Below are 25,337 nucleotides of genomic sequence, written 5' to 3'. Positions count from 1 at the left end.
ACTGAACCGCTTTTGGTCATCTTTGAGAGGTCTTGGAGGATTGGGGAGGTGCCTGAAGACTGGAAGATAGCCAACGTCACCCTGGTCTTCAAAAAAGGCAAGAAGGAAGACCCAGGCAATTATAGGCCAGTCAGCCTCACCTCTGTCCCTGGAAAGGTGATGGAACAGCTTGTACTGGATGTCATCTCCAGACAATTGGAAGAAGAGGAGGTTATCAGGAGTAGTCAGCACGGGTTCACAAGGGGGAGGTCGTGCTTAACCAACCTGGTAGCCTTCTATGATGTTGTCTCTGGCTGGGTGGATGGGGGGAGAGCAGTGGATGTAGTCTACCTTGATTTCAGCAAGGCATTTGATACTGTCCCCCACTACATCCTTATAACAAAGCTGAGGAAGTGTGGGATAGATGAGTGGACAGTGAGGTGGGTTGAGAACTGGCTGACTGGCAGAGCACAGAGGGTCGTTGTTGGTGGTGCAGAGTTTGGCTGGAGACCTGTAACCAGCGGTGTCCCCCAGGGGTCTGTGCTGGGTCCGGTCTTGTTCAACATCTTCATCAATGACCTTGATGAGGGGATAGTGGCCACCCTCAGCAAGTTTGCTGATGATACGAAGTTGGGAGGATTGGCTGACATGCCTGAAGGCCGTGCTGCCATTCAGCGAGACCTGGACAGGCTGGAGAGCTGGGCAGAAAAAAACCGGATGAGGTTTAACAAAAGCAAGTGCAGAGTCTTGCATCTGGGGAGGAATAATTGCATGCACCAGTACAGGTTGGGGGATGAGCTGCTGGAGGGGAGCTCTGCAGAGAGGGACCTGGGTGTCCTGGTGGACGACAGGTTGGCCATGAGCCAGCAGTGTGCCCTTGTGGCCAAGAGGGCCAATGGCATCCTGGGGTGCATTAAAAAGAGTGTGGCCAGCAGGTCGAGGGAGGTGATCCTCCCCCTCTACTCTGCCCTGGTGAGGCCTCATCTGGAGTACTGCGTCCAGTTCTGGGCTCCTCAGTACAAAAAGGACAGGGATCTCTTGGAAAGAGTCCAGCGGAGGCCACAAAGATGGTGAAAGGGCCTGGAGCATCTCTCCTATGAAAAAAGGCTGAGTGAACTGGGTCTGTTCAGCCTAGAGAAAAGAAGACTGAGAGGGGACCTGATCCAGGTCTATAAATATCTAAGGTGTGGGGGGCAGAATGGTGAGGCCAGACTCTTTCCAGTGGTGAATGGAGAAGGACAAGGGGAAACGGCCGGAAACTGCAGCACAGGAAGTTCCGCACAAATGTGCGCAAGAACTTCTTTACAGTGAGGTGACGGAGCACTGGAACAGGCTGCCAAGGGAGGTGGTGGAGTCTCCTTCTCTGGAGATGTTCCAGACCAGCCTGGATGCCTACCTGTGCGACCTGCTGTAGGGAACCTGCTTTGGCAGGGGATTGGACTCGATGATCTCTGGAGGTCCCTTCCAACCCCTACAATTCTGTGATTCTGTGATTTCATTTGTTTTTAGCTTTACAGTAAGAGCTGGTAAACAGAAGCTAAAGAGGCACACTACAGCATTTCACTCTGGGAAAAGGCTGAAAAGTCCAAGGAAAACTTAAAAGACCAGACCACATGGCTTATAATAAAGTTGCTGCTGAGTCTTCATGTGAAACCAGTGCAGCCCACAGCAGGAGACGCGGGAGGATGACACTGACTCTTCCTTCACTAAGCCCTCTGTATTGGAAGCATGACCTTAACGCTGAGACTATCAGCACATCTCAGGACAATTAACTCCTAGGACTGACACTAGAAATACCCTGAATCACCAAATAAATCTTGGCATTACAAAATTTTTTATAATGTCTGTGTTTCTGAACTACATTTTGGTTACCCATTCTATCTCGTTATACTCTTTATTGCTTTGTTGAACTGCTCCAGACATGCACCTCATGAAGCAACTTGTTTGGCTACCAGACCAACCAATGCACGTCCTTAAAAGAGCACATCACTGCTACAAATATTACAGATCAAAGTTATATATCAGTTCCATTTTAAGAAACAGCTACACAGTTGCCCTGGAGCTGTATACCAAAGGTCAAAGCAAAGCAGAGACAAAGCCCAAACAGGCAAAATTCAAGCCAAGATGTGCAATTTGCCTGTTCTGAAATGAACAGACAAACATCATATGTTTCTCCACTTCAATTACGTTTAAACAACAAGAACAAAAAGATGGAAAGGAGGCCTCCGAGCAATAAGAATGAGTTAGCAAGCCTGGCCTGATCTGAAAACTACGGGAGCATCTTGCCTAAGCAGTCCCACTTCCATCAAGGGATGTGGCAGATGGGAGCAGGAACTGCCCAAGCAGTAGAAAAAGAATTAGCTAAGAAACTAAGCTCTTCCCAAACCAGATTTCTGGAGAACGTATCACAGAAAGTCAAAGGACAAAAACTGTCAGCAATTTTTGCCAATACAGTAAAGCACAATTGAAGAACCTGAATAATAATAATTTTTTTAAAAAAAGGAAATAAAATTGATGTGAGCAGGTAAAGATAGGTGGGTTTCAACTGCCAATAAGACTTGACCAGAAAGTGGTGCCATTGTGAAGGTTTCATAAAAATCTGGAATTAAATGGAAGATGACATGAAATGTTGCTGTCAAACACAGGCCCTGCCAGCCTCACCTCATAAACATCTTCCTACACAAATGCAGTTGCCTTCTATTAAGAAACAAAGAAACAAAAAACCCTTCAATGGTGTTATATGGAATATCTTGCAAAGGTGAGAAACAGAATAAAGTGCAAGACTTATAAAGGATTTGCCTTATGAGAAGAAACACATAATTAAAAGCAAAACACACTATCATTAAATTCTTCATGCATCAGTTTTAGGGTTAAACTTTATTATCTTTTATTAGTATTCAGAAGCTGGAGCATAAATGACAATATGCAATAACACTGCACTATGGGGTACCCATAACACAGGATCTTGAACTGAGAACAACTGGGAGTATGAATACCAGAAAAGAAGTTAAACTGCTGTAAGATCCATGTACAAACAAACAATTGGAAGCTCAGAGGAAAGAGCACAATTTGGAGATGACACTGAGACCCCAGTATGATGTGGTGGATGCACTTTTCACAAAATATCAGAAGGATTGGTGTCATGGTATAAATCCTCACAAGGCTTTCTCTGGAATACTCTGAACTTAAGAGTTGAATGGGAACAAAGTAAGGCACATAGGATGACTGAAAGGAATACAAATTCTCCTGTGCAGGGACTACCAAGTTCTGCAGTCTACTCAGGCAGTTATAAGACATTATACATTAATGTCTACTTTGGGCATATAGCTTTTCTACCTTTTTTAGTACTAGATGTGGAAAATTATTAAGACTTCAGTGTTTTGAAGTCATAAGCAGAGAAACTGAAGACAATTTTTAACTAAAAAAGACAACCACGCATTTTCTCAAACATTGTTTTTCTTTCACTCCTGAGAAAATTCTGAGAAAATAATCTAGAATGACATCCCAAACACTTAAAATGTCATTGCCATCAAAAGGAGTGAGGAGTGGGAAAAGAAACAGCTTACTCTTTTGACTTTCCCAGCAATGCTGTAGGAAACACAGAGAAACAATATCTCCTAATTTATGACATATACTGTAGGAGCACATGGACCTTAATACTACATTATGGAAACATATCACTACTTCTTAGAGAATATCTGTCAAGGAAAAAGATCAAATCCAGTAACTAAAAACTGGTTTGTGTAAGCACGTACATATGTATGCATGTATATGTCTCACCTTAGTTACCAATGGTTTTTGATGGTTCTAAACAGCGCTGCTTCCAGAGAACCACTGAGAGACAACCAAAGCCAAAAACAATACTACCTACCACCAATCTCTAAATAACCTCATGTTGCCACCATGGACGCATGATATTACACCAAATACGCCACCTCTTAAACACTATTTCCTTGCAAAAAAAGAAGTGCACTCTGCAGCAAACACTGAAGAGGTGTTAAAGTGAGTTTGTAGCTCAGGCATTTGGCATAAACATTCAAAGCATTCAGGAACTCGCTGTACTAAATTTCTGACAACTGTTTGTGTACAGAGGTATTTCTGTTGCTAAGAGCAAAGAACTTCCACCAATCTATCAAGAATGTATATTTTAAAACCATACTGAATTAGCTTATCATTTCACAGAAGGAATAAAATACTTTCAAATAATCCACAGAACATGCTTTGTTTGTTCTTATATTTAGTTCTGAAGTATGGTTCACTTATAGCAGGTTTAAATTATGAATATGAAAGGAAAGGCATGAAATCAAAAGGTTATAAGGCTTATTTACCTTTTTATATGTTTTCTCTTCATTTGCCTTTCCAGCCGTAACATCTCCATTTTCAGTAACAGACGACATCTAGTAAAAGAAGTTTAAGTTACAAATTAAATGCTTTGGAAAAACAAGTGTTTGGAAAAATATCATGCAATTTATTATCCATCTTTTGCTAAGTTCAAACTTTTAAGAGTATAGCAAACCACTAAGATTGGTGACAGCTCATGACAATTCTCTTCCACTTAAGTTATCTTAAGCTTTCCTCTTTACCTTGCTTGAAACAACATCCCAAAGAGCAGAATGTAAATATTTCGTTTATAAGAACCTCTTTCCTTTTTATAGGGGTAGCTGAAACTGGCATGTCCTACTTTCCTACTGCAACTAAAATTTACTCTTCATTTGAAATATTAGACTCATTGTTAATTCCCTCATTACATTTTACACAGACTATTTCTTTGTTTGAACAAAAAGCAATATGTTTTCAAGTACAACACACTACCTATATTCCTTGCCCCATTTACTCCTGATTATTTCTTGTTCTACTACCTTTATGTACTTAAGACTCCTCAGCTCTAAGGCAAGCATCTCAGACTTCGTCTGTTAGGAGATACTGCAAGCAGCAACATAACATCCCAGCTCCATGCAGGCCACCAACGCATTCTGCAGCAGCCAGTTTCATCACTTTTTTACTAAAAGGGTAAATACTTTTACTATGAACATTCAATTACTGTACAGCTGTCATCTACCCTATAGCCCTCCCCTAAATAAACATTTTTCCAGAAGTAAACATCCTATCTCCACCCAGGTGTGCACGCTCCAATCAAATTTGACCTCTCGTAGCCCCACTGCCTTCACCTATAGCTACACAGAGACAAAGCAACTGCAGCTTTCCAAGAGTAGCAGCTCAAGCACTGGATATGTTCATGTCGATCCATTCACAGTGGCAGGGGTGGAACTGCTGCTATTACTACCACTGTGACTGCCACCAACATGTTCTTCCTCTGCCACTGACCAGGAGGCACTGCACCGGGCCTACCACAGCATACACAACATATACTGTTAGTTCTATAGGTGAATTTGATTACTGTTACTTTAAGTAATTCAATAAATGCTAACAGCATCTGGCAGTAATAACAGAATTTACAGGACAAATTGCCATTTTTCAACAGCTTTTCTCTACAGGTACTTGAATTTCAAGTATGAATAGCAGTTTAAGTTATCTTTCAATGAACTTGTCTTAGTTTCTAAATTACTTGACCTGCAAACTCTTTAGAGAAAAAGCAACGTCTATTTCTTAGATGCTGAATGCTGGCAATCAAGAGAAGATCCCAGGCAGTCTACACTACAGAAGGATAACATTTAGTTGACTGACCAGATGCAGCTCTTATTGGAATGCAAAGGAATTTTATTTCCCTGCGTTTTCTTTCTGAATTATGTCAAACACGCAGTTCTGTTCCAAAGCTAATATTAATTTTCCTTCTGTTTCATACAGCTTTCAATAAAATAGATAAGTTGGTCACATTCATACAGTTGTTTTTTTTTTTAAACCTTCTTCAAAAATTTATATAAGAGAAGAACGTTGTCTTCTCTCCTGAACCACTGTGCAACCAAGCACCTTACAAGTATGCAGTACAAAATGAGCTATCAGAAAGATCACCCCGGGAGGCATTTTACATGCAGACTAACAGGAAAACATTCGAGCTATATCCAGCACAAAACTCTGAGTCAACATGAACGCCTTTTTCCTCCACATCAGTATGCAGCTGTACAAGAAGATACAGCAATGAAATCCTGCTCCTCAGCAGACTGCAAGTTCAAAGGAACAGTGACAGGCAAAACTAAGAGGCTGGTGAGCCAGATACTCAATGGCATTTATGAGAGACCTGAAGCCTTTTGCTACATTGACACACAGTATCACCTGCAACTAGCAACAAGGGACTGACAGAGCATTTCGTCATGCTGCAAAATAATGTTAGATCAAGAACAAAGGAGTAAGTTAAAGATCAGGTGGATGAGACACATTAAGTGTGGCTGTCAAAGTAAAACAAACAAACAAAAATAAAAGAAACGAATACATGCAAAGGAACCCAACAAAAAAAAGCAACAGGAACACATCTTAAAATGATACTGGATTTTGCCAACACTTTCATAAATGGATGTATACATACCCTTCTGAAAAACAGGGCAAATCATCTGGAGCTGAGAGCAATGATCAAGTCACTCATTGGTGTTGTTATTTTCCAGAACCTATTAAAAGAAAAATCTTTTATCAATATGCCATTACAGATGCACATTTGACAGAACAGCTTAGGATTTCGTTTTTCCCACTGTTCTTCAGCCCAGGTAAATATCTTGCTAGATGCAAAACTGTTCAAGAATTGTCACCTGTAGTTTAGGTACAAATAAGTCACCTAATATACTTAGGAAACTAGCAGTGTTACACTGGATAAAATTAGTACAGACCAACTTGCCTTTAGCCTAGAGATGTCACTGCTATGGCACCAGAACCTCCACTATGAAACATTTATATAGAGCAGTAGATATACATGACTTGGAGCACTTTGAAATTAAACGCTGTCTTTAAAGAAGAGTTTTAAAATTGAATACTAAACCACTCTCATGGCATAGCCCTTATTCCTAACCCTCAAAAAAAAACAAAACACAACAACAACAAAAAAAGCAATAGGCGTGATAGTTTGGAGGGATGCATACTGAACTGCTGTACATAACAAACTAATTGTGGATGTTTTTAACAATGGTATAAGTTATCATCATAACTTCTGTGAGTAATCTTCTTGAGGTGAGCTGTTTCATAGTTAAAATGGTTTTAATATGCATATGAAAAGATATTAAATAGGTATTATTTGACTCCTCCCTGCAATGAGTTTGTCCTCCCATATTACACAACCATTCTAAGCCACATCACTAAACCTAGTCTTCAATTTAATTTCACAACTATACTGGAAGAAAACAGATCTCATTTGCCCTTAATCAGTACAAATTGTATGAATATAAAAATTGATTAAAAAAAAACCACCAAACTTAATTTTCCAATTATCTGAAAAGTATCCATAACATAAAAGACTTCTGAACAGTATTCTCCACTCATTCAGGGATGCAGACTAAAAATCATACCTGTGGTTAGGTACATAAAAGAACAAAAAAAGAAGCACAGAAAATCAGATTTTCTGAGAATAAAGCCTGCAGAAAAATCCTTTCTCAAGTGGGTACTAGTATTTTCCTGCTACAGCTAGCTCCATTGTACATCTTAGCCTTCAAGCAATTAATGTATTTCTTTACTTGGATACCTAATGCCATCATCCCACACATGGAAGACAACTCAGTTCTGACAGCTTTTAGAACTGCCTTGAGTTTATTTAGCTTGTTCATACTTACAAACTTAATGTCATCAGCTGATCCATGTTTGTGGCTCTGCCATTACACAAACACAGAGTTCAAGAACTTCTATTAAAACAATTTCAGTAGGGAGGGTAAGATTTTCTTTTCACACTGAGCCCTGGGTACAACTGCCAAAAAGAGCCCACAAATCACTGTCCTGCAAACAATCCCACAGGGTTATTGGAACAGTAAGATCTTCTACTTCTCCCAAAACTTCCTAAAGTATTATCAGATATATACAGCAGCAAAAGCCAAATCTGAACGCAGCACCTAAATTTTCTTTCACTAACATTAGCTGAAGAGTATGCTCGTGCCAGACATGGACAGAAAGCTTGTTCGTCCCCCTGTAGTTAGAAAGTTTCTTAAGAACAACTCATTCATGTGAAAACATGTATCTGTAACACTGACAAAAACAGGAAAACACCAAGATCCCAGCTGCAGTAACTGCCAAATATGAAAAGTTACACACCATAAAAAGAGTAATTTTTTCTTACATATGCCAGTTTATTTCATTCCTAGAGGCACCTACAATTATTTCAGCTCTTTGCCTTTAGAAAAAGGCACCCCAACTAACTTAACTGCAGCTGTTTAACCTCTTTCAAGGCCTTCAATAGGACAAACATCCCATATTCCATGCAAAAAAAGTTTAGCAAAGCAAGTGTAACTTGGCATATTTTCTCCCTGCTCTGCAGGAGCAGAGACACAGTGCCTCCTCTGCTGCTTTATGCTGTGTGTATTAAGAGCTAACTGATTCAGCTCTGCTGAGCTTTGACAGCAACAAGATAGGACACAGCTTATACTTCTAGGACCCATACCCAAGCTATGGTGGCTGACTGACGGACTGACCGAATGCAATGGTAGGAAACTGCCACAGCTGACGCTTTGGGCCTCTGCATGCGTTTGAGAAAGGCAAGCTCACAACATAGCAAAGTTGGGAGGGGATTAGGAAGAAAGCAAAGTCGTAGATACTCAGTGAAGGACTGGGCTGAGCTGCTCGGAACTCAATTCCTACCTCATGACATGAAAAAGAAACAAAGTCCAGTAGAAGTTTAAAGAGCACTGCAGAGCACAGAAAGATAAAACAGTGAATCCTCCACTAATTAACTAACAGAAACCACAGTTTCCATGATTCTGAGGAGGTTTCCTATAGCACTGTAGGGGTGAGGTTTGCAGGCCAGCACCTGATCAAAGATGACTACACTCCCCACGCTGCCGGGGAGTGTATATCAGTGAGCCTCAGCTGCCCACCCACTTCATGCCATTTACCCTTCCATGTTCTTTATAGGGCAGAAGGCATTCACTCTATTCTGACAGACCGCAAGCAAATAGCTGCTTGTATGCAAGCCGAGTTGCTTAGGCCCACCTCACAATAACAGTTTGATGACCTTTTAGCTCAATTTTAGTGAACATCAGCATCCCTGCTAACTTCACTGAAAGCAGACTTCCATCAAAAACACTGTAATTAGGATTCTACAGGCCTCATGCACAGATTGAACAAAAATCTAGTTCTGCTTGCTTTCTATGGTAAAGAACACTTTCAAAAAAACACCTTTCTCAGCACCTTCCTATCATTTTCTTACATAAATCACACATTCCAACTTAAAGCCATGCAGACTCTTACTGTAATTGCTGCCTTGTCTGGGCTGATAGTTAAAATCTGTTTTTATTTTCTAGGTTTTGAGTGAGACATTCCATTGGGTATACTACTCTCAGTCTCCAAAACAAACAAACAAAAAAACTTGGACCACATTGAAGGAAGAGGACATGTCTAGGGCTGTGTTTACAAAGATTGCTCTGAAAGTAATGCCTCCTTAATTTTTAAGGCTTTTATTCAAACACTGAAAAGAACAACAAGTACATCCTTTAAAATAGCTATTCATGAATACAGACACTGCCAAAAACAGATGACGTGAATAAGATGTGATTGTGAAGTGAGGGATATCTTTCTTTGGGAAGACAGGAGTTATAAAATTCCAGTAGAGACGCGATACATTTTTTAATTGCAACTCTATATGTTTCATTTGAAAATTCCCAAGAAACATTTATGTTGACTAAAACAGAGTCCCAAATAATCCAAAAAAACGATTTTTTTTTTTTTTTTGGCAATCCTTCTTGAAACCTATTTTCAAATTCCTTTCACTGAACGCATGGCTCCCTATTGTTCATTGTTCACAGGACTGTGTTTAGCCAGTGTATCACAACGCATAAAATAATCTGCTGTCACTCGAGTTAGCACTGCACAGCTCCCTCCCCGTGTCCTGGTTCCAGCTCATCACGCACTGATGTTCAGTTGTTGTAAGCAATGGGTGCGTGTCCAGGGACAGGACGGGCTGCTCGGAGGGAAGAGCTGCTGCCACGATGGTGTGGGGCAGCGGGCGGCTGCAGGGCGGGCTGGGCCAGGCTGTAGGTTGACATGGTTGGCATGTTTCATTTTAAATATCAGGAGCATAAAACATAACAAATAAAAGGCAAAACAAGATGACCCTTATAGTTTCCCAGGGGGTACAAGGAAAATACTGGAAGTTAAAGAATACAAGAAGCAGACATTACTGCTTTAGACCAGTAATATAAAAACACACTGTATAGCTAGATGTAGATAATTATTTTACTCACTGTAAGCAACTGGAAGTTTTCAACTTAAGACTGCATTCCTGACAGTGATAGTTTCTCAGAAAAACATGTAAAGACAAAATCTTTACATGTTTGTTTTATAGGCATTTCTAAATCTACAAGCAGCATTTGTTACATATTCCATTAAAAAGAAAAATCATTATCACAGTCAAATTGTTTGCTGATCTTTGCCGCTCCTCTGCTATAACCCTGAGGCAGCATCTGTTAATGCAACTAAGAATATCAGAACAATTTCATTGCAAACTCTCTTTTACAGGTAAAAATTGCCCAGTACACTTTTACTCATGGTGGTAGCTGTGAAATGTACCTTGTCGAGTCACTTCCTCAGTTCAGTACAAAGACCTACAGATCTATCTGGTACCATACTTTCATCAAGCAATGCTGGGTACTGTTGGGCTTCCTCTCCGGTAAAACTGGAAATCTTTGTTACACAATGATGCAGGAAGCAGAAAAACTTCTAAAACAAATACAGTCCACAGAGGAAGAAAGTCATCAACACTTACAAGCCACTCTCTTTCTATGTACTTTTCTCCAGAGATGACCTCAAATGCTCAGGACATGAGTTCCACCTCTCACTGACACCAGCCAACAGCAGTGTGCTACCCTTACACCTCTTCACAACACATTCTCCACTTTCAAACCTTCTTCATCTATCTTTTCCTTCACCAAACCCTCTCGAGTTATTAACAGTAAGGTTCACTGACCACACAACAGGCATAATAGATGAAACTGCCTGCAGCTTTTTCATTTCTCTATCATCTCTCAGTTTCAGAGACTGCCATCTAACAGGTAGCACAGTCAGTGCCAGGATAGCAGAATCTGTACAAAAGACTTTCATGAACTGCCATGTTCTGGCAATACCAGAGGGAAATTAGGGGAAGAGTGGCTCAAGGAACAAAAAACACCAATAATGTCAACCTAGTAAAGCTAATTCTCCTGCCTGCTTGGGAATGAGGATGATCAAGATTGAACCTTACAGTTTCTTAAACACTGAACAAAATTGTCACAGACAATGCAGTTACAAAACCTCCCTTTTATCTGGATTCTTTGACAATCAGTGATATGTACATCAATCAGTAGCATTTTTCTCTATGAAGTGTCATCACAATTTGCCTGTTTTTCCATGAAACTTGATACAACTCTGGACCACTACCAGAATTTGTTCACAACAACCAAAACTGACAATACCTTTCCTATTCTATCTGCAGCAGAATTTGAACAGTAGGATTATTTTTAAGATTATGTGCAAAGGAAGAAACTTGGCACACACAAGACATCCTCCGATAAAGCATACAAGTTTTGTACATACATTGTTTCCATAGGAAAGCAAGTTAAAAATACCAGCATACATGGATGTCCCTGGGAACAGGAACTGAAGAAGGGACCTCAAACGTTTTTTTTGCATTATGCTATTTTCAGAACTACTCAGGAGGCAGATGAAACTTTAACATAAAGTGAGAAGTGTGACCTAAATTGTTAGAACTTGTCAAAATTCATATTATTCACAGACAGAAAGTACATTTTAGTTTCCCTAGAGGGGTTTGTTTTTTTTTTTTCCCCTTTAATTGATTCTGTTTAAAGGTGAATGGACAATTCAGAGCTTCTCTTAACACCTTGCAAGCAGTGCTAGGTACTGTGCCATTTGGCAAACAAACAAATTGAGAGAAAGTATAATTTGCTGTACTGCAGAAAAATGATAGGCAACACAGGAGACATACTACAGTTTTCTCAATGGTCATCACAAGTTAACCCCATCACCAAATAGTTAAAATTTTCAGTTCAATGAAAGCTCTTCAGACATGTCAGGACAGACAAACAGCCCTGGAGTAAAAAAAAAAAAATGAGACTGTTTATGTGGCCATCCAGTTATAAGTAAACAGATATAAGCAAGTGGTTTTTTGTTTTTGCATTAAGTATTCCACACATCAGTCTGTGAAATGGACTCGCTCCATTACAGCAGAAATCACATAACCACCTAAGGTCGAACATCCTTGTACGTCCACATACCTTAAATATTCACAGTAAAAAAGCTAGTATTTCCAAACCACTGTATCTTGAGTCAGTCTTAACACACTGCAATGCACAAAAAAAAAAAACCCCATTAGAAGTTCTGAAAACAGCTTAAATTCTGAAAAACCTTTTTACTAAATCTGAAAATTCAAGAACTACAGTCAGTCTTACACCTATCTGGCCTTAACTGCCATGACTTCAGCTCTTCCCAGGAGCTCGGAGGATCTCTTCTTGTCTTTGCAGAAACCTGCTACGAAAGTAGAGGAAAATTTTTATTGCATCAGAGATACCACTGATTTACCCTGCAAGAAATCAACCAGAAAATTTCACTGTGTGAACTATGAAAGAGAAAGAATGAGGAGAAAATAATTAGCTCTCTTATCCTGGCAAGTTTCCTTCCTGACCTCCAAACTGGTTACAGCGGTTTTAGATAAGACTGAAAGTCACACCTTCTGGATAAAATCTGTGATAGTACTGTAATAGTTTCTGCATTACTGAAAAATTGAAAAGGCTTCTCATTTCATTTTTAGGATGAAAAATGGAAAGAGCTAAGAGCCACACTGAGCTGAAAAAGCAGATCACAAAGTGTACAGCCTGTTATGCCTCTTACCTTGCCCCCCCCAGAAGAGAATTATTCCTAAGGAAATGTACCTCATTTTACACAGCTTCAGTCTCCAGTTAATACATAAATTTGTCTAATTACTTCTGCTATTTTGTCTGAAAAATTACAGGGGCATGCAAACAACACAGCAATTGAAATGGTGAACTGCATACCTAAAATAAAATGGAAAAAAAAATCTGCCTCTTTTCATGGCAAAATGACAGTGCAGCAAAGGCCACAGAGCAAAAAGGGTCATAAAACTGTCAAACTGTTCATACCACCCTTATTTACCTATCCTAATGCCTCACTCTGTATTAAATGAACTGACAGATTTTTAGAGTATCAGAAAGAAAGCTGAGCACAGCACTGAGATTCTGATACTCTGATTCCCCCAGCCCCTCCATTTCCAAGAATACAGTATAACAGCTGGATTAAAACAGACAAAAAATAATAGGTAGTAATAAGAAAAGCTGTGTTAGTTTGTAGGTTGACTATGAGATTTATCAGAGTAGGTTGTACTTTGAAATGATATGTTTCTATTGTAATGCTAAGATCTACTGCAAGAAGCATCACAGCATCTATCTGCCTGTAGCTTCCAGAAAGAGAAAGCACATAAGAAGGTATAATACCAGCAAATATCACCTCCACTGAAGTTTAAAAATGCTCAGAATACAGTTTGACTATCAGGGAGATTTGACAGTTTACAAAAGCCCTGCCCTCTTCCGTTTAAGGTGGTGCTCATATTGCATTAAACTGCCTTCCAGAGTGAACCAGACTACAGACTGCAATTACCACATGGAAAAAATCCACAACAACAGCATAAGCTGCACATTCTATTTTCTACCACAAATCACATTCTTTGTTTGAAATAATCTATTTTTATTTTTCAGATGGAAACTTGCTGAAAAACAATGGAAATAAAACTGCAAATTTGTGAAATTAAGCATGGTTTACAAATTCTTTGAAACACAGCATACAGTGCTCCCACAACAAAACTTTGTTTTTGAAATACTACGTCTCACAGGTAACTTAAATGCCTTCTTCTAAGTGTTCTTTTTTGTTTGTTTCTATCTTTAACTTCCACAGATTTTCAAATTCAGAGCTTAAATCTATTTTATTTGCCCAAAGCCACGACTTCACTCTTCCCAAAAGCACAGAAGTATCTCTTTGCATCTTTCCAAACATTACCTATAAAAGCAGTGCAAACTTTCTACTGCATTGTAGGTGGTGTTCATTCATTAAGAACTGTGGGACTTTTCCAAATCACAGATATTAGACCAGTAATCAGAAAGAACAAACATTTGATCCCTGACACAACTGACGTCAGGTATTTTGAAAAACTGCTAACAAGTCCTCCTTTTACAAAGTGAAGTGGCCTCATAAATTTCTCATTATTTTATAAGAGCCCAAAGGCACACAAAACAGAAAGACATATTTGCACACAGCCAAAGAAGACTTCCAATTCTTGTGTTAACAATCACAATTCCAAACGCTAACAGCAGCTTTTGGGAGATTATCATTGTACCTACACAGTCAGCTGCAGTTGCAAGGCTGAAGACGTCTCACAGCCAAGAACTTCAAAAGGACAATGATCCTAAGCTAGTAACACATATCATTTTGAGATAGCAATACACATAGTGCTTACTCTTTAACAATTAGTGCTGCATACTGGGATAGATGGTTGATTAACAAAGCAAAGAATACAACCAGAGAAAAGATTCTTCTGTACTTGACTTTGATAGTACATGGAAAATTGAATGACAGGACTCAAATGACACACAGTGGCCAAGATTTATGTAAGGAAAGTAAGGCAAGCAGCATCACTCACAGAATTGGGAAGCATGATCCAACAGGAATGGTATCACGTTCAAGTGGAAAAAGAGATCAGTAGAAGAGTTACCTGTTTTCTACAGGAATTATACAAACAGAAGTGCAAACAACCCAAGCTTGCTGGGTGAGAATTATCTTTGAAAGAAGAGTTTGGTCATGTCAATCTCTTCATCAGTCTGAAATTCCAGAAAGCATCACTCAGAAAACGGAGAATAGCTCAAAAGGCTGACCACAAACATAACTGTACTGATTGAACATGGTAGACCAAAAGCAAAAAGCACGGAATGAATGGAAAGAGACAGAAATAGGGGGGAAAAAAGCAGCAGTAATTTTTCAGACACAGAATTCTTCCAGGTACTCTTCACACAGGTTTAAGAAGTCATCCATCACTGATGTCACTGGGCTGCAAAATACACAGTACACCTTTTCAAAGCCTTCACAGAATCTGAATGGGAATGCTAAGTGGCTGAAAATTACCAGTAACTGTGATGAGGTTAAGCATTCAGGCTAGAGATACCACAGGGTTGGGGTTTTTTTGGCAAATTTTAACAAGACTCAGACAACAATAAGAGCTCAGCACAACTTTTGTTTAGAAGTTATGAGTGGCAGCTTGCAAATATTCTTGCTGTTAGCACAAAGAAGACAAGACTACAAGAAAGACAAGAACAAATTGAGTCCAATACTGTTTCTTTCTCTAGTAGGTTATTACATGTAGTGTTTAGCAGATCTGAAGTGGATGCAGTGATAATGCTCCAGTCAGGTTTTCAAAAGGATCCATGAAACATTCTCAGAAACTTAAAAGATCCAGTTTGTGTGAAGCTGCTCTGTAGTATCGGTATGGTTATGCTGGAGTACTGCACTCAAGTTTAAGTACCAAACTTAAGGAAAGGTGGAAGTACAACTCAGATCATCAAGAGGTAAGAATAAGAATGATCAGGTATTTAAAACAGGAACTATGCAGGAGGATGTGAAAGAAAAGGAATTTAGTCCAAACAATAAAGAGAAAAGACTGATGAAAGAAAGACATAAGCTAATCACAAACTTATAAATTACCATGATGAAACATATGTATGAAATAACAACTTCACGCCAGATATGATGCTCTCTTTTAAGACCTGTGCCTTTTCTTCATTCACTGTAACCTCAACAAAATGTCATCCATATTTCTCTTCACTAACTCAGACCTGCCATGCAAACATAAATACACAACAGACGCATATAACTAAGAAATTAAGAAGTTAATTGAAATTATTTGCTTATCTAAACTGAACATTCCCTGAAAGATTGTTGATAGACAACATGAAATATCTGTGGCCAAAATAACTAACATGTACTAAAACAGATGTTTATCAGTTCTCTACAAGTTAGTTAGAACTTGCAAGTTAAATGCTTCTGGCAATTATTTTTAATTCCTTTAGCTTATTAGCACATAAACCTAGAAAAGTTTGCAGAAACATGTTATGGAAACACAGGTATTGATACTGAAGTGAATTATTATCATTTTCAAAGTCTTCTATGTCTTATCTGATTCCTGCAAGCATAACTTTCCTACATACTTTAAATGAGTGTTAGTTAAACTTAGATTTTCAGAAGCCACGTTATCTAGGAAATGAAAGGCTCTAAATATCCCATTTCAGGGTATTCCATAGCTGCAAAAGACAGTTGAAGAACGGAACAGACTGTCTGTGATGTGGTAACACCAGACATTTTGGAACTGATTAGACAAATAATTTAAATGTTGCTGGTACTGTTTTGAAGGGAAAGGCCTTGTTCCCATGTCATGGTTCCTCCCAGCAATATTGCAACATTTAGGCTGTAGATCTGCAATCACATTTGCTGCCCCTATTTTCCTACCTTCCCAGGATGCATTTGCAAGATTAGTTACTGCAACACCAATACTCCTCAGGCCCCAGAAAAACTCATCTAGAAAATCAAACTAACAAAAAAAAAAAAAAAAAAAGAAACTAATAATAATCATGAGGGAACTCCTCACAGTTATAAGCGTGGTTTTCACATGGACTCCCCTGAGATAAAAAGAAATGGGAAAAATGGGAATTATAGAAAGGCTTAGTTTGGAAGAGACATTTAAGATCATCAAGCTCCACACGCCAATGCTGTGAGCAGGGCTGCCACCCACCATATCAGACTGCCCAGCATGCCATCCAAGCTGGCCTTGAAGGCCTCTCCAGGGATGGGCATCCACAATCTTTCTGGGCAGCTGTGCCAGTGCTTCACTATCTACAAGTGAAGAATTTCCTCTTAATATCTTATCGGAATCTACCCTATTTTAATTTAAAACCATTTTCCCTTGTCCTATTACTACTAGGTTAGGTGAATTGTGAATTCCCTTTTTTATAAGCTCCCTTCAAGTACTAGAATGCCACAGTGAGTTTCCCCAGGATCTCCTCCAAGCTAAAAACATCAAATCACTCAGCTTTTCTTCGTAAGAGATGCTCCCATCCTCTGCTCATCTCCATGGCTCTCTTCTGCACCTGCTCCAACAGCTCTGCATCAATCTTGCACGACAGGCCGCAGGCTCAGACACTGCCCTCCAGATGGGGCCTCACACAGGCAGAGCAGAGTGGGACAAACACCTCCCTCCTTCTGCTGGCCACCCCTCTTCTAATGCAGTCCCAGGTACTGTTGGCTTCTCAGGCTTTAAGCCAGCAATGCCGCCTCATGTCCAGCTTGTATTCGTATCTGGGATTGTCCTTACCCAACTGCAACACCTTGCACCCTTGCACATGACCTAGTTGAACTTCATTAGGATCAGATGAATTCACTCTTTGAGCACATCCAGGTCCCTCTGGCGTCTCTCCCTTCTATTGTGTCAGTACGTAGGTATAATCTGCAAACTTGCTGAGGGTGCACTTGATCCCATCATCTATATCATAGGTATCCAACCCTTGGCTTGCTTGGGCCACACTCAGTGAAGAAGAGTTATTTTGGCCATATATATGTAAGACTGTTCCAAAAATAATGTCACCTATTTATTTCCATGGAAAATACAACAGATAGAACTAGTGTGCTTATTGTATTTGATAGAGAAAAATTCTCAGCTGTTGCTGTCACTGCTGAAACATACTACTCATGACCTCACTGTTCACATCCACTGTCTGGTCTCCATAAATGTTCAGCATGCAGCAATATCGTCAGCTCTGTACACTCCATTTGAAAATCTGCCGATAACATACTTACACTGTCTGAAAACGGAGTTGCAAACTTAAGTTGATGACTTCATAAGCAATCTAGAAACCTACTCTTTTTAAGTTCTACTCTAAGTTCCTTGATCAGAATGGGTAGCACAGACGCATATTTTTCCAATGTTCACAGGACTGCGTATAGCCAGAGTATCACAATGCATACAGTTATTTGCCATCACTTGAGTTAGGGCCGCACTGAGCCTGCCTTATTTGCTGGTCTGAGCTCAGATAATGCAATCAGTACCAATGTTTGGTTGTTGCTGAACAATGGGTTCGCACTCAGCAGGGCAGTCACCTCCACGAAGGCCCAGCAGTGTGAACTACACTCTGCTGCAACCTGTGCCAGATGCAGCCCAGAGGCTGGACATGCCTGGTTTAGGCCACTGACAAAGATGCTAAAGAGTACTGGTCCCAAGATCAACCCCTGGAAGACACCACTCATGACGACCACACTCCACCCAGACATATAGAGACATTGACAACAACCCTCTGGCTATGACCATACAACCAATTTTTTATCTACTTAACAGTCCAGCCTTCAAATCCATCTCTCTCCAGTTTAAAGATAAAGATGTGCTGCAGGACCACCTCAAAGGCCTTTCAGCTTTGGGAAGATAATCAAGAAGGCAATGTAAGGCAATGCAGCATGTCAGACCTTTCATCCCTGTTAAACAAGAGATCCACTGTATCACTGTTTCAATCACACACTTAAGCTTAACCTCTTATTTGTGAGTTCGCTTGTGACAAAACTGATATGTAAATATGAGACAGATGAACAAAGTGTTAAAATCAGCACCCAACTGCCTGGGGAACAGCACCAGAATTAAGTTCAAAATGAATCCAGGAGAAAGACCAGCAGTAACGTATTTATCAGCCTAGCTTCCTTAAGGTATATTTACACAGTGACTTGTTTTTCTGGAATGAAGCACGCCTGAAAAATAAAGCCACTCAAGAATGGATACAGAAGACTGATGTAAGCACCAAATTTAAAAATTACATCTAAATTCAGAGGAGAGACACTAAGTCACTTTACTGAATAATAAAGTCTATCATGGCTTTAAAAAGCCCACAACTTTTCCTCAGAGAAGTTAAAACTCAATTAGTAGAAATCCCTGGACTCCTCCAGTTTAATTTTAGTTAGAATTTAGTAGAAAACTGACTTTATTCTTGGAGAACAGTTAAATAATAATACTTTTTTAAAGCCTCTTATACCATTCTCAGCACAGAACAACTGCTACATCAGTGAAATTCCTCTGATTAGATTAAATGTTCTCAGCTTCCTGTGGAGCAGAAGTTGCTCAGAGACCATTCAGAAGCATATGCAAACATGGAAAGGGAGAGAATTACCTTATTTTATGGAACGGTCTACAAAATACACAAGCCGCAGACCTTTTAAGAGTCTTCTCAACTCTTTTAAAACTACAGAGAAAACTTCAAAGGATAAAATATAATTTGAGAAGCCGCCTCAAGAGAGAAGCTTATAAAAAAAAAAACCAAGAATAATACAGTAAAGTCAGATTTTGAAACTAATATAGGAAAGAGTTGCTCTCAGCGTGTAAAGAAATAGCTGCTGCTTTTCATGGCTGCTGTCTAGCTGTCATCCAAGTAAGACTGCAATTTTATATCCACTGGAATAGATAAGTGCACCAAGAAGCGTAGGAAATCAAACAGAGTTGTTTTTGTTTTTCCAAGTTACATCACACTCTAACCACACGGCTGCTTTAAAAGTATAAGTTACTATTAGTTATAAGCATTAATTCTTACAGATACAGTACTACTAAAAAGAAATGTATACTTTGTTCTTTGAATCAGATTTAGATAGGCAGACCAGAATGAGCATCCAAGTATTTTTTTATTTTTTATTTTTTAATCCAGACAGCAGCCTGACAGTATGCTGAGTTTGGCCATAATCTGAAATTACAAATGTACTTCTACTGTACTTTAACAAATTAAGAACACATCAGTGCACATGACTGGCATTAAGAAACATGTATATTTTGGCAAGGAATATAAACAGCTGTGTGTGTATATATATATTTGTATATATATATATATATATGTGTGTGTGTGTGTGTGTATATGTATATATACACACATACATACATACACAGGCATGGAAAACCAGCCATGGAATTTTTAAATCTCAACACAAACATTTTCGAATAAGCATTTTAAAACAGTGATTTTCAGCCAAATGAAACAACTATCTTCAACAGACTTTCAACTGCCAAACCATATTAAAAACCCTGTCCCTGAACATTTTTGCTACCAAGAAAGTAAAGGCATTTATCCACATTAATTGCACCAATATGAACATTTCACACATATTTTAAAAAATACCCCATACACAGGTTCACAAACAATACGTAAAACACCATCCTCTTCTCCCCTTAAACTAACTTGGTGACATTGTTTTTTTTTTTAATGTGGGAAAACGCAAAATCTTGAGCTGTAACTGTGAGCAAAGGAACTATCACATAAACCAGCTTCATAATAGCACACAGGGAATAGTGAAAACAATGAGAATAGGACTCGATCAGAAAAGGAGACAATTCTCCAATATCCACCAGCACAAGTTGTACTCTGCAGAACTACATAAAGCCTGACACTGCTGAACTTTAAAAACAGACCAGAACCTGTCAGCTTTTCCAAAGGAGAACAAGTGTAAGTTTTCCCACAAATGAAAGAGGTCTCTGGTTTCTTGAGAGGTCTCGATAAGAATCTCTGCTTCACACAGAAGCCTTCTGAAGGACTGTCTGTACCTCTCAATACTTCATTATGACTTGGTTAGAATAAGTATACAGTGCTATCTGTAGCTCAGTTAATAAGCTACATCACAGTTCTCGAAAGTTGAAAGAGATTTCAGCATTCATGAAGAAAAAAAACCAACCATGAATCACACTATAAGAACTCCATCCCTCTTACGTAATCTATATACTTTTAAGAACCATTAACTAAAAAGAGAACAAAATCCCAGCAGGATAAAATACAGTCATTAGCTGCAAACATTTATAATTTCCATAAACCGAACTGCAAAAAAAATAAAAGAGCAATCAAATCAATAGGTCCTCCACAGGAACAGAGTGTTCTTGTGATTTAATGTACACAACACAATACTCCAGTTTCTGATATGCCTTACTTGACATTAAACAGCTGGAATGCCTAATTAAATCAATTTAATACCTTTTTGTCAGAAAATAATTTACTTGCTATTGGATGGTTATATCACCTTGAACTTAAAAAAGTCAGTATATTGAGCAGCACCTATGTTTTACAAGTATTTAAAGAAAATTGACTTTCAACAGTTGCTGTTACCAAAATGCAGTTACTACCTCCTCAGCTACCGATACGTCCTGTTCCTAGAAGAAAACAACCTGATGATTACCTATGTAACTAGAAAAGGACAGCCACCAATATTTGGAACTGTCTTGCCATGCTTTTGATTTATAATAAATACAGACATCAGACTACAGTTTGCTTGCAGTATAACACCACTCTAAGATCATCCTACTGCAAACCTGAACATTTTAATTAGGATCACCAAATGAAGGGCATGAAGAGAACTGAGACAAGTAACAGCAACCCAGACAATCCTACATGCCTACCCCCTCCTCATCATTCTGGCAGCAAGATGAGACAAGACAAACAGATGTCCCCTCACTGCTGATGCAGGCAGAAGATAACAAAAATGGTGAATGACAGCATGAACAGTCTTCATGCAAGGCACAGGATTATCCAAATGCTTGTAAAAAAAAAGCCATTAGTTCAAAAAGCTAACCAGGAAATCAGCTAAAGACTTTTCCTGAAGTAATCTAGCTGGTGTGTTGGTAGGCGTGATAGAGTACGTACATGCAAGAATGACACATGGAGTGGAAGATGAGACACCAAGAAGTCTAAAAACAAAACAAACGACAACAGCTGCTGTTAACAAGCAGTGTCTAACACTAGTCTAGCATAGGCACCTGAAAAACTTGACATTATACGTATCTCCCTACAAAGAAAATGGCTTTCAGCTGAAAGCTCTGTTTCAGAGAGATAAGACAGCCTTATACATAAGACTAAGCTAGCATTTTGGCTCAAGAGGATGAAGAAGCTTGTAGAGTGATGGATGCCAAGTGAGGCTATGAAGAACAAAGACACAGCATGAATCTGGTGGCAGCTGGCAAACCACGATCCCTTCAGAGTGGTACATCATCAGTGACAGAAGACCTGCGTGCTTTTTGGTTGACTCTACATTTGGGAATTTAAATGTATCATGGAGGTAATGAATTTGTCTAGTTAAACAATCTCTGATTACTTGCTCTACTAAGCAATCTGCCTCTTTTGGGACAGCTGCCTCTGGACAACCCCTCACAGCACTAAGCAGGCAGCTCCCTGCACAGTTCTGGAGCTACTTCCACACCACCAAGCTTTGGGAAACACAGACATTCCACTTCATAAAAACAGACACAAAGAGCTGACACATGCCCAGATGGGCAGATGAAGAAGAATCTATGGGGCATTTCATACCCGCATGTCACATATAAGTGAGGAAGCCCCTCATCTGCTCAGAATGGTGCCAAAGCCATGGAAACTCTGCTGGTCTGTGCTTGCCTACACCTTACTCATTTACTGTGTTGTGCTTATATCTTCACAGGAAGAAAACTAAAACCTGCTGAAGAACACATTTTTCACTTCAAAGAAGGAAAGGGTACAATTGAAAAGAGAGAGCAAAACGAGATGGGAAACAAAAAAGAAAAAAAGGAGAAAAACAGGTGAAAAGGGCAGAGAGAGACTCAATAAGAGATTCTGCATTGCTGAACTGGGAGGAGAAGAATGAGGAAGAAAGACACACGAAGAGCACAGGATCCAAATTAGAATGGAAATATTCATGTATATCCTATCCACAGATAGGAAAGGCTGTCAGCTTTCATCTGTTAAAAACAGACAGGCAATGCCATTATCTTTGGACAGTCAGAAAGGATACTCACGGGATGAAAAAATAGAAAATCTATATCTGACAGTGTAGGGTTACAGCATAAGGAAGCCAACAAAGACAAAAATTATTTTATCCCCATGACAATACAGGTATTTTTGTCCCAACAAGCAGAAAGGTCAGTTCATTGTGCAACACAGGTATATACATTTAACTCAGAAAAGGGACCTAAGATATTCAAGTCTGGCCTCATTTGCCTACCATCAGGTAGTTACTGCCTATACAAAATGGCAGTGACACAAACAGACAGAATTAACATAACACAAACAAGCTCAGTTGCAGAGACAACTTACTTTGAGCTGAAAAAAAGCTTGGAGAAGTGTATCTACAAAGCATCAGTGAGGGGGCCTGTGCAAGCACACTGGCATCTGCAATGCAGAAGCCCCTTGCTGCTCAGATGACCTCAGCAGCAGGCAAACTTCTACTTATTCTGAACTTCAAGCTATTCTGAAGACTGCCCCCTCTTAGCTTTATCTCATTCACACATTTACAACCATTATCAGGTGGACCACAAGGTTCCCCATCCCTGGAGGTGTTCAAGGCCAGGTTGGATGGGGGCAACCTGGTCTAGTATGAAATATGGAGGTTGATGACCCTGCCTGAGGTGGGAAGGTTGGAGCTTGATGATCCTTTAGGTCCCTACCAACTGGGCCATTCTGCGATTCTGTAATACAGAGAGAATATCAGCCTTCACATCTAGCAAAACAGATTACACACACACACACACACACACACACACACACACACACACACACACAAACATTCTACTAGTTCCAACATGCAGCTGGTACACCTGTGTCAGATACGTTGTGTAGGGACCCTCAACAATGCACATGATTGCATGAGATCATGCTCCCAAACTTTTGGGCAGAATTTTTCATTACAACTCATGATAGGCACAGTTCATGTTTTCTGTTGTTTTTACTGTTGGTGTTTTCTTTCCTTGTTTTTTTTTTTTTTTTTTTTGTTTGTTTTTTTCTTTTTTCTTTTTTTTCCAATTTTGTTGTGGTTTTTTTGTGCCTGTAATTTCAAACAGCAATATTAGAGAAAATAAGAGTTCTACATACTTCTCTTGAAAAGTCAGAAGTCTTTATTGACGCTTTTCACCTCTTCCAGTTATCAAGCCTCCTCATCTTCTTACAGTAAGCACTAAGCACTACTGCCTTGAAGACAGCCACTTACCCTTCTGTGCTGCCGTTTTTTTTATTAACAGTATTAACAGTAATACTTTTATACATACCTATGTGAGCCAAAGTTTCAAGCATCTCAGTGAGAAATAATTGCAAAGCAGATAGATCAAACTAAACAGTTACCAATGTACTTTACACGTACAATTTTGGTTATGACGAAAGCAATTACAACAAAGCATTCTAGCACCAGGCAATCAGAGAAAATAAGAGAAAACTCAGTTAATAATCAGATGTAACATTTCTAAAAAGAAAGAAATGTAAGCAAGAATTCAGCAAGATATAGAATACTGCTACTTTTTTTTTTTTTATACAGTACATGCTGTTAATACAAGGAAGCATCTTCCTGCAGTTATTTCACATATCCATCTACTAGAAGATGCTGGTGAAGCACATTTTAAAACATCTGTCCATACTTGTGATGGCCTTCCAAATGGTGTTTTACTACGCAAAACACACGGAACTGGAAATCAAGGTGCAGAATGTGCTATAGCATGAAGCAACATCTACATGCAGAGAGAAGTTTTTGCTTCCATATTTTCTGTGAAGGATAATTCAGTGGTTAAAAAAGGAACCTTTGAGCTAAAGGAAGCAGCCAAAGGAGCAAGATGTGAACCTGATGTGCTTGAACAATTATTTTGCAAAATTTCTGTTACTGTAGTTGCAAATTGAACATACATGCTTCAGCTCTTTTCCTATCTCACACCAAAGAGACCAAAGGTAGCTGTGGAGGGAGGTGATGTACAATGACAATTAACCAGAAAAGACTTAAATGACTGAAATTACTTCTGCAAAATGTTCATATGTTTTTTTCAAATGAGAGCTTTCATCATGGACGTTTAGACCTTACGTGCCCTGTCTTTTCTTTGTCATTATATTTTGCAAAATAGATCACCAATTAAAGAGAACACAAAATGGAAAGTGTGTATGCAAAGTATTTTCCTTCTTATAAGTCACGTCCACATTTAACTATAGGCACTGAGAAAAAAAAATACAGGATATCACCATTGTGATCTACCTGCATTTGCATCTCACAGTCACATTTTCCTTTCCTTTCCCAACACATAGTCTTTCTACATGGATACTTTTCCACTGGTTTCACAAGAAGTTCATATAAATAAGAAAACTGTGGGTGAAAGAACACTGAAACAAGTTGTCCAGAGATGCTCTGAAACCTCCTTTTCTGAAAATACTCAAAACCCACCTGGA

The 25,337-nt window shown here is 39.2% G+C and overlaps 1 protein-coding gene across 3 annotated transcripts in view; it reads right to left on the bottom strand.

The window, feature by feature from the left end:
* PIP5K1B (phosphatidylinositol-4-phosphate 5-kinase type 1 beta) overlaps window positions 1-25,337 on the bottom strand; it is a 100,594-nt gene that overhangs the window by 55,885 nt on the left and 19,372 nt on the right. For all 3 annotated transcript variants that reach the window (XM_042826890.1, XM_042826891.1, XM_042826892.1), the window contains exons 2-3: window positions 6,461-6,539; window positions 4,308-4,376 (exon numbers count right to left, since the gene is read on the bottom strand). In XM_042826890.1, coding sequence (XP_042682824.1) covers window positions 4,308-4,376 — 69 coding nt within the window. In that variant the 5' untranslated portion in view covers window positions 6,461-6,539. The remainder of the gene's footprint in view (window positions 1-4,307; window positions 4,377-6,460; window positions 6,540-25,337) is intronic.

The sequence above is a fragment of the Centrocercus urophasianus genome, unplaced genomic scaffold (genome assembly GCF_019232065.1).
Source record: "Centrocercus urophasianus isolate 14NV4802_14NV808 unplaced genomic scaffold, USGS_Curo_1.0 seq_27, whole genome shotgun sequence".
NCBI lineage: Eukaryota > Metazoa > Chordata > Aves > Galliformes > Phasianidae > Centrocercus > Centrocercus urophasianus.
This window is presented reverse-complemented; position numbering and strand designations above follow the sequence as displayed.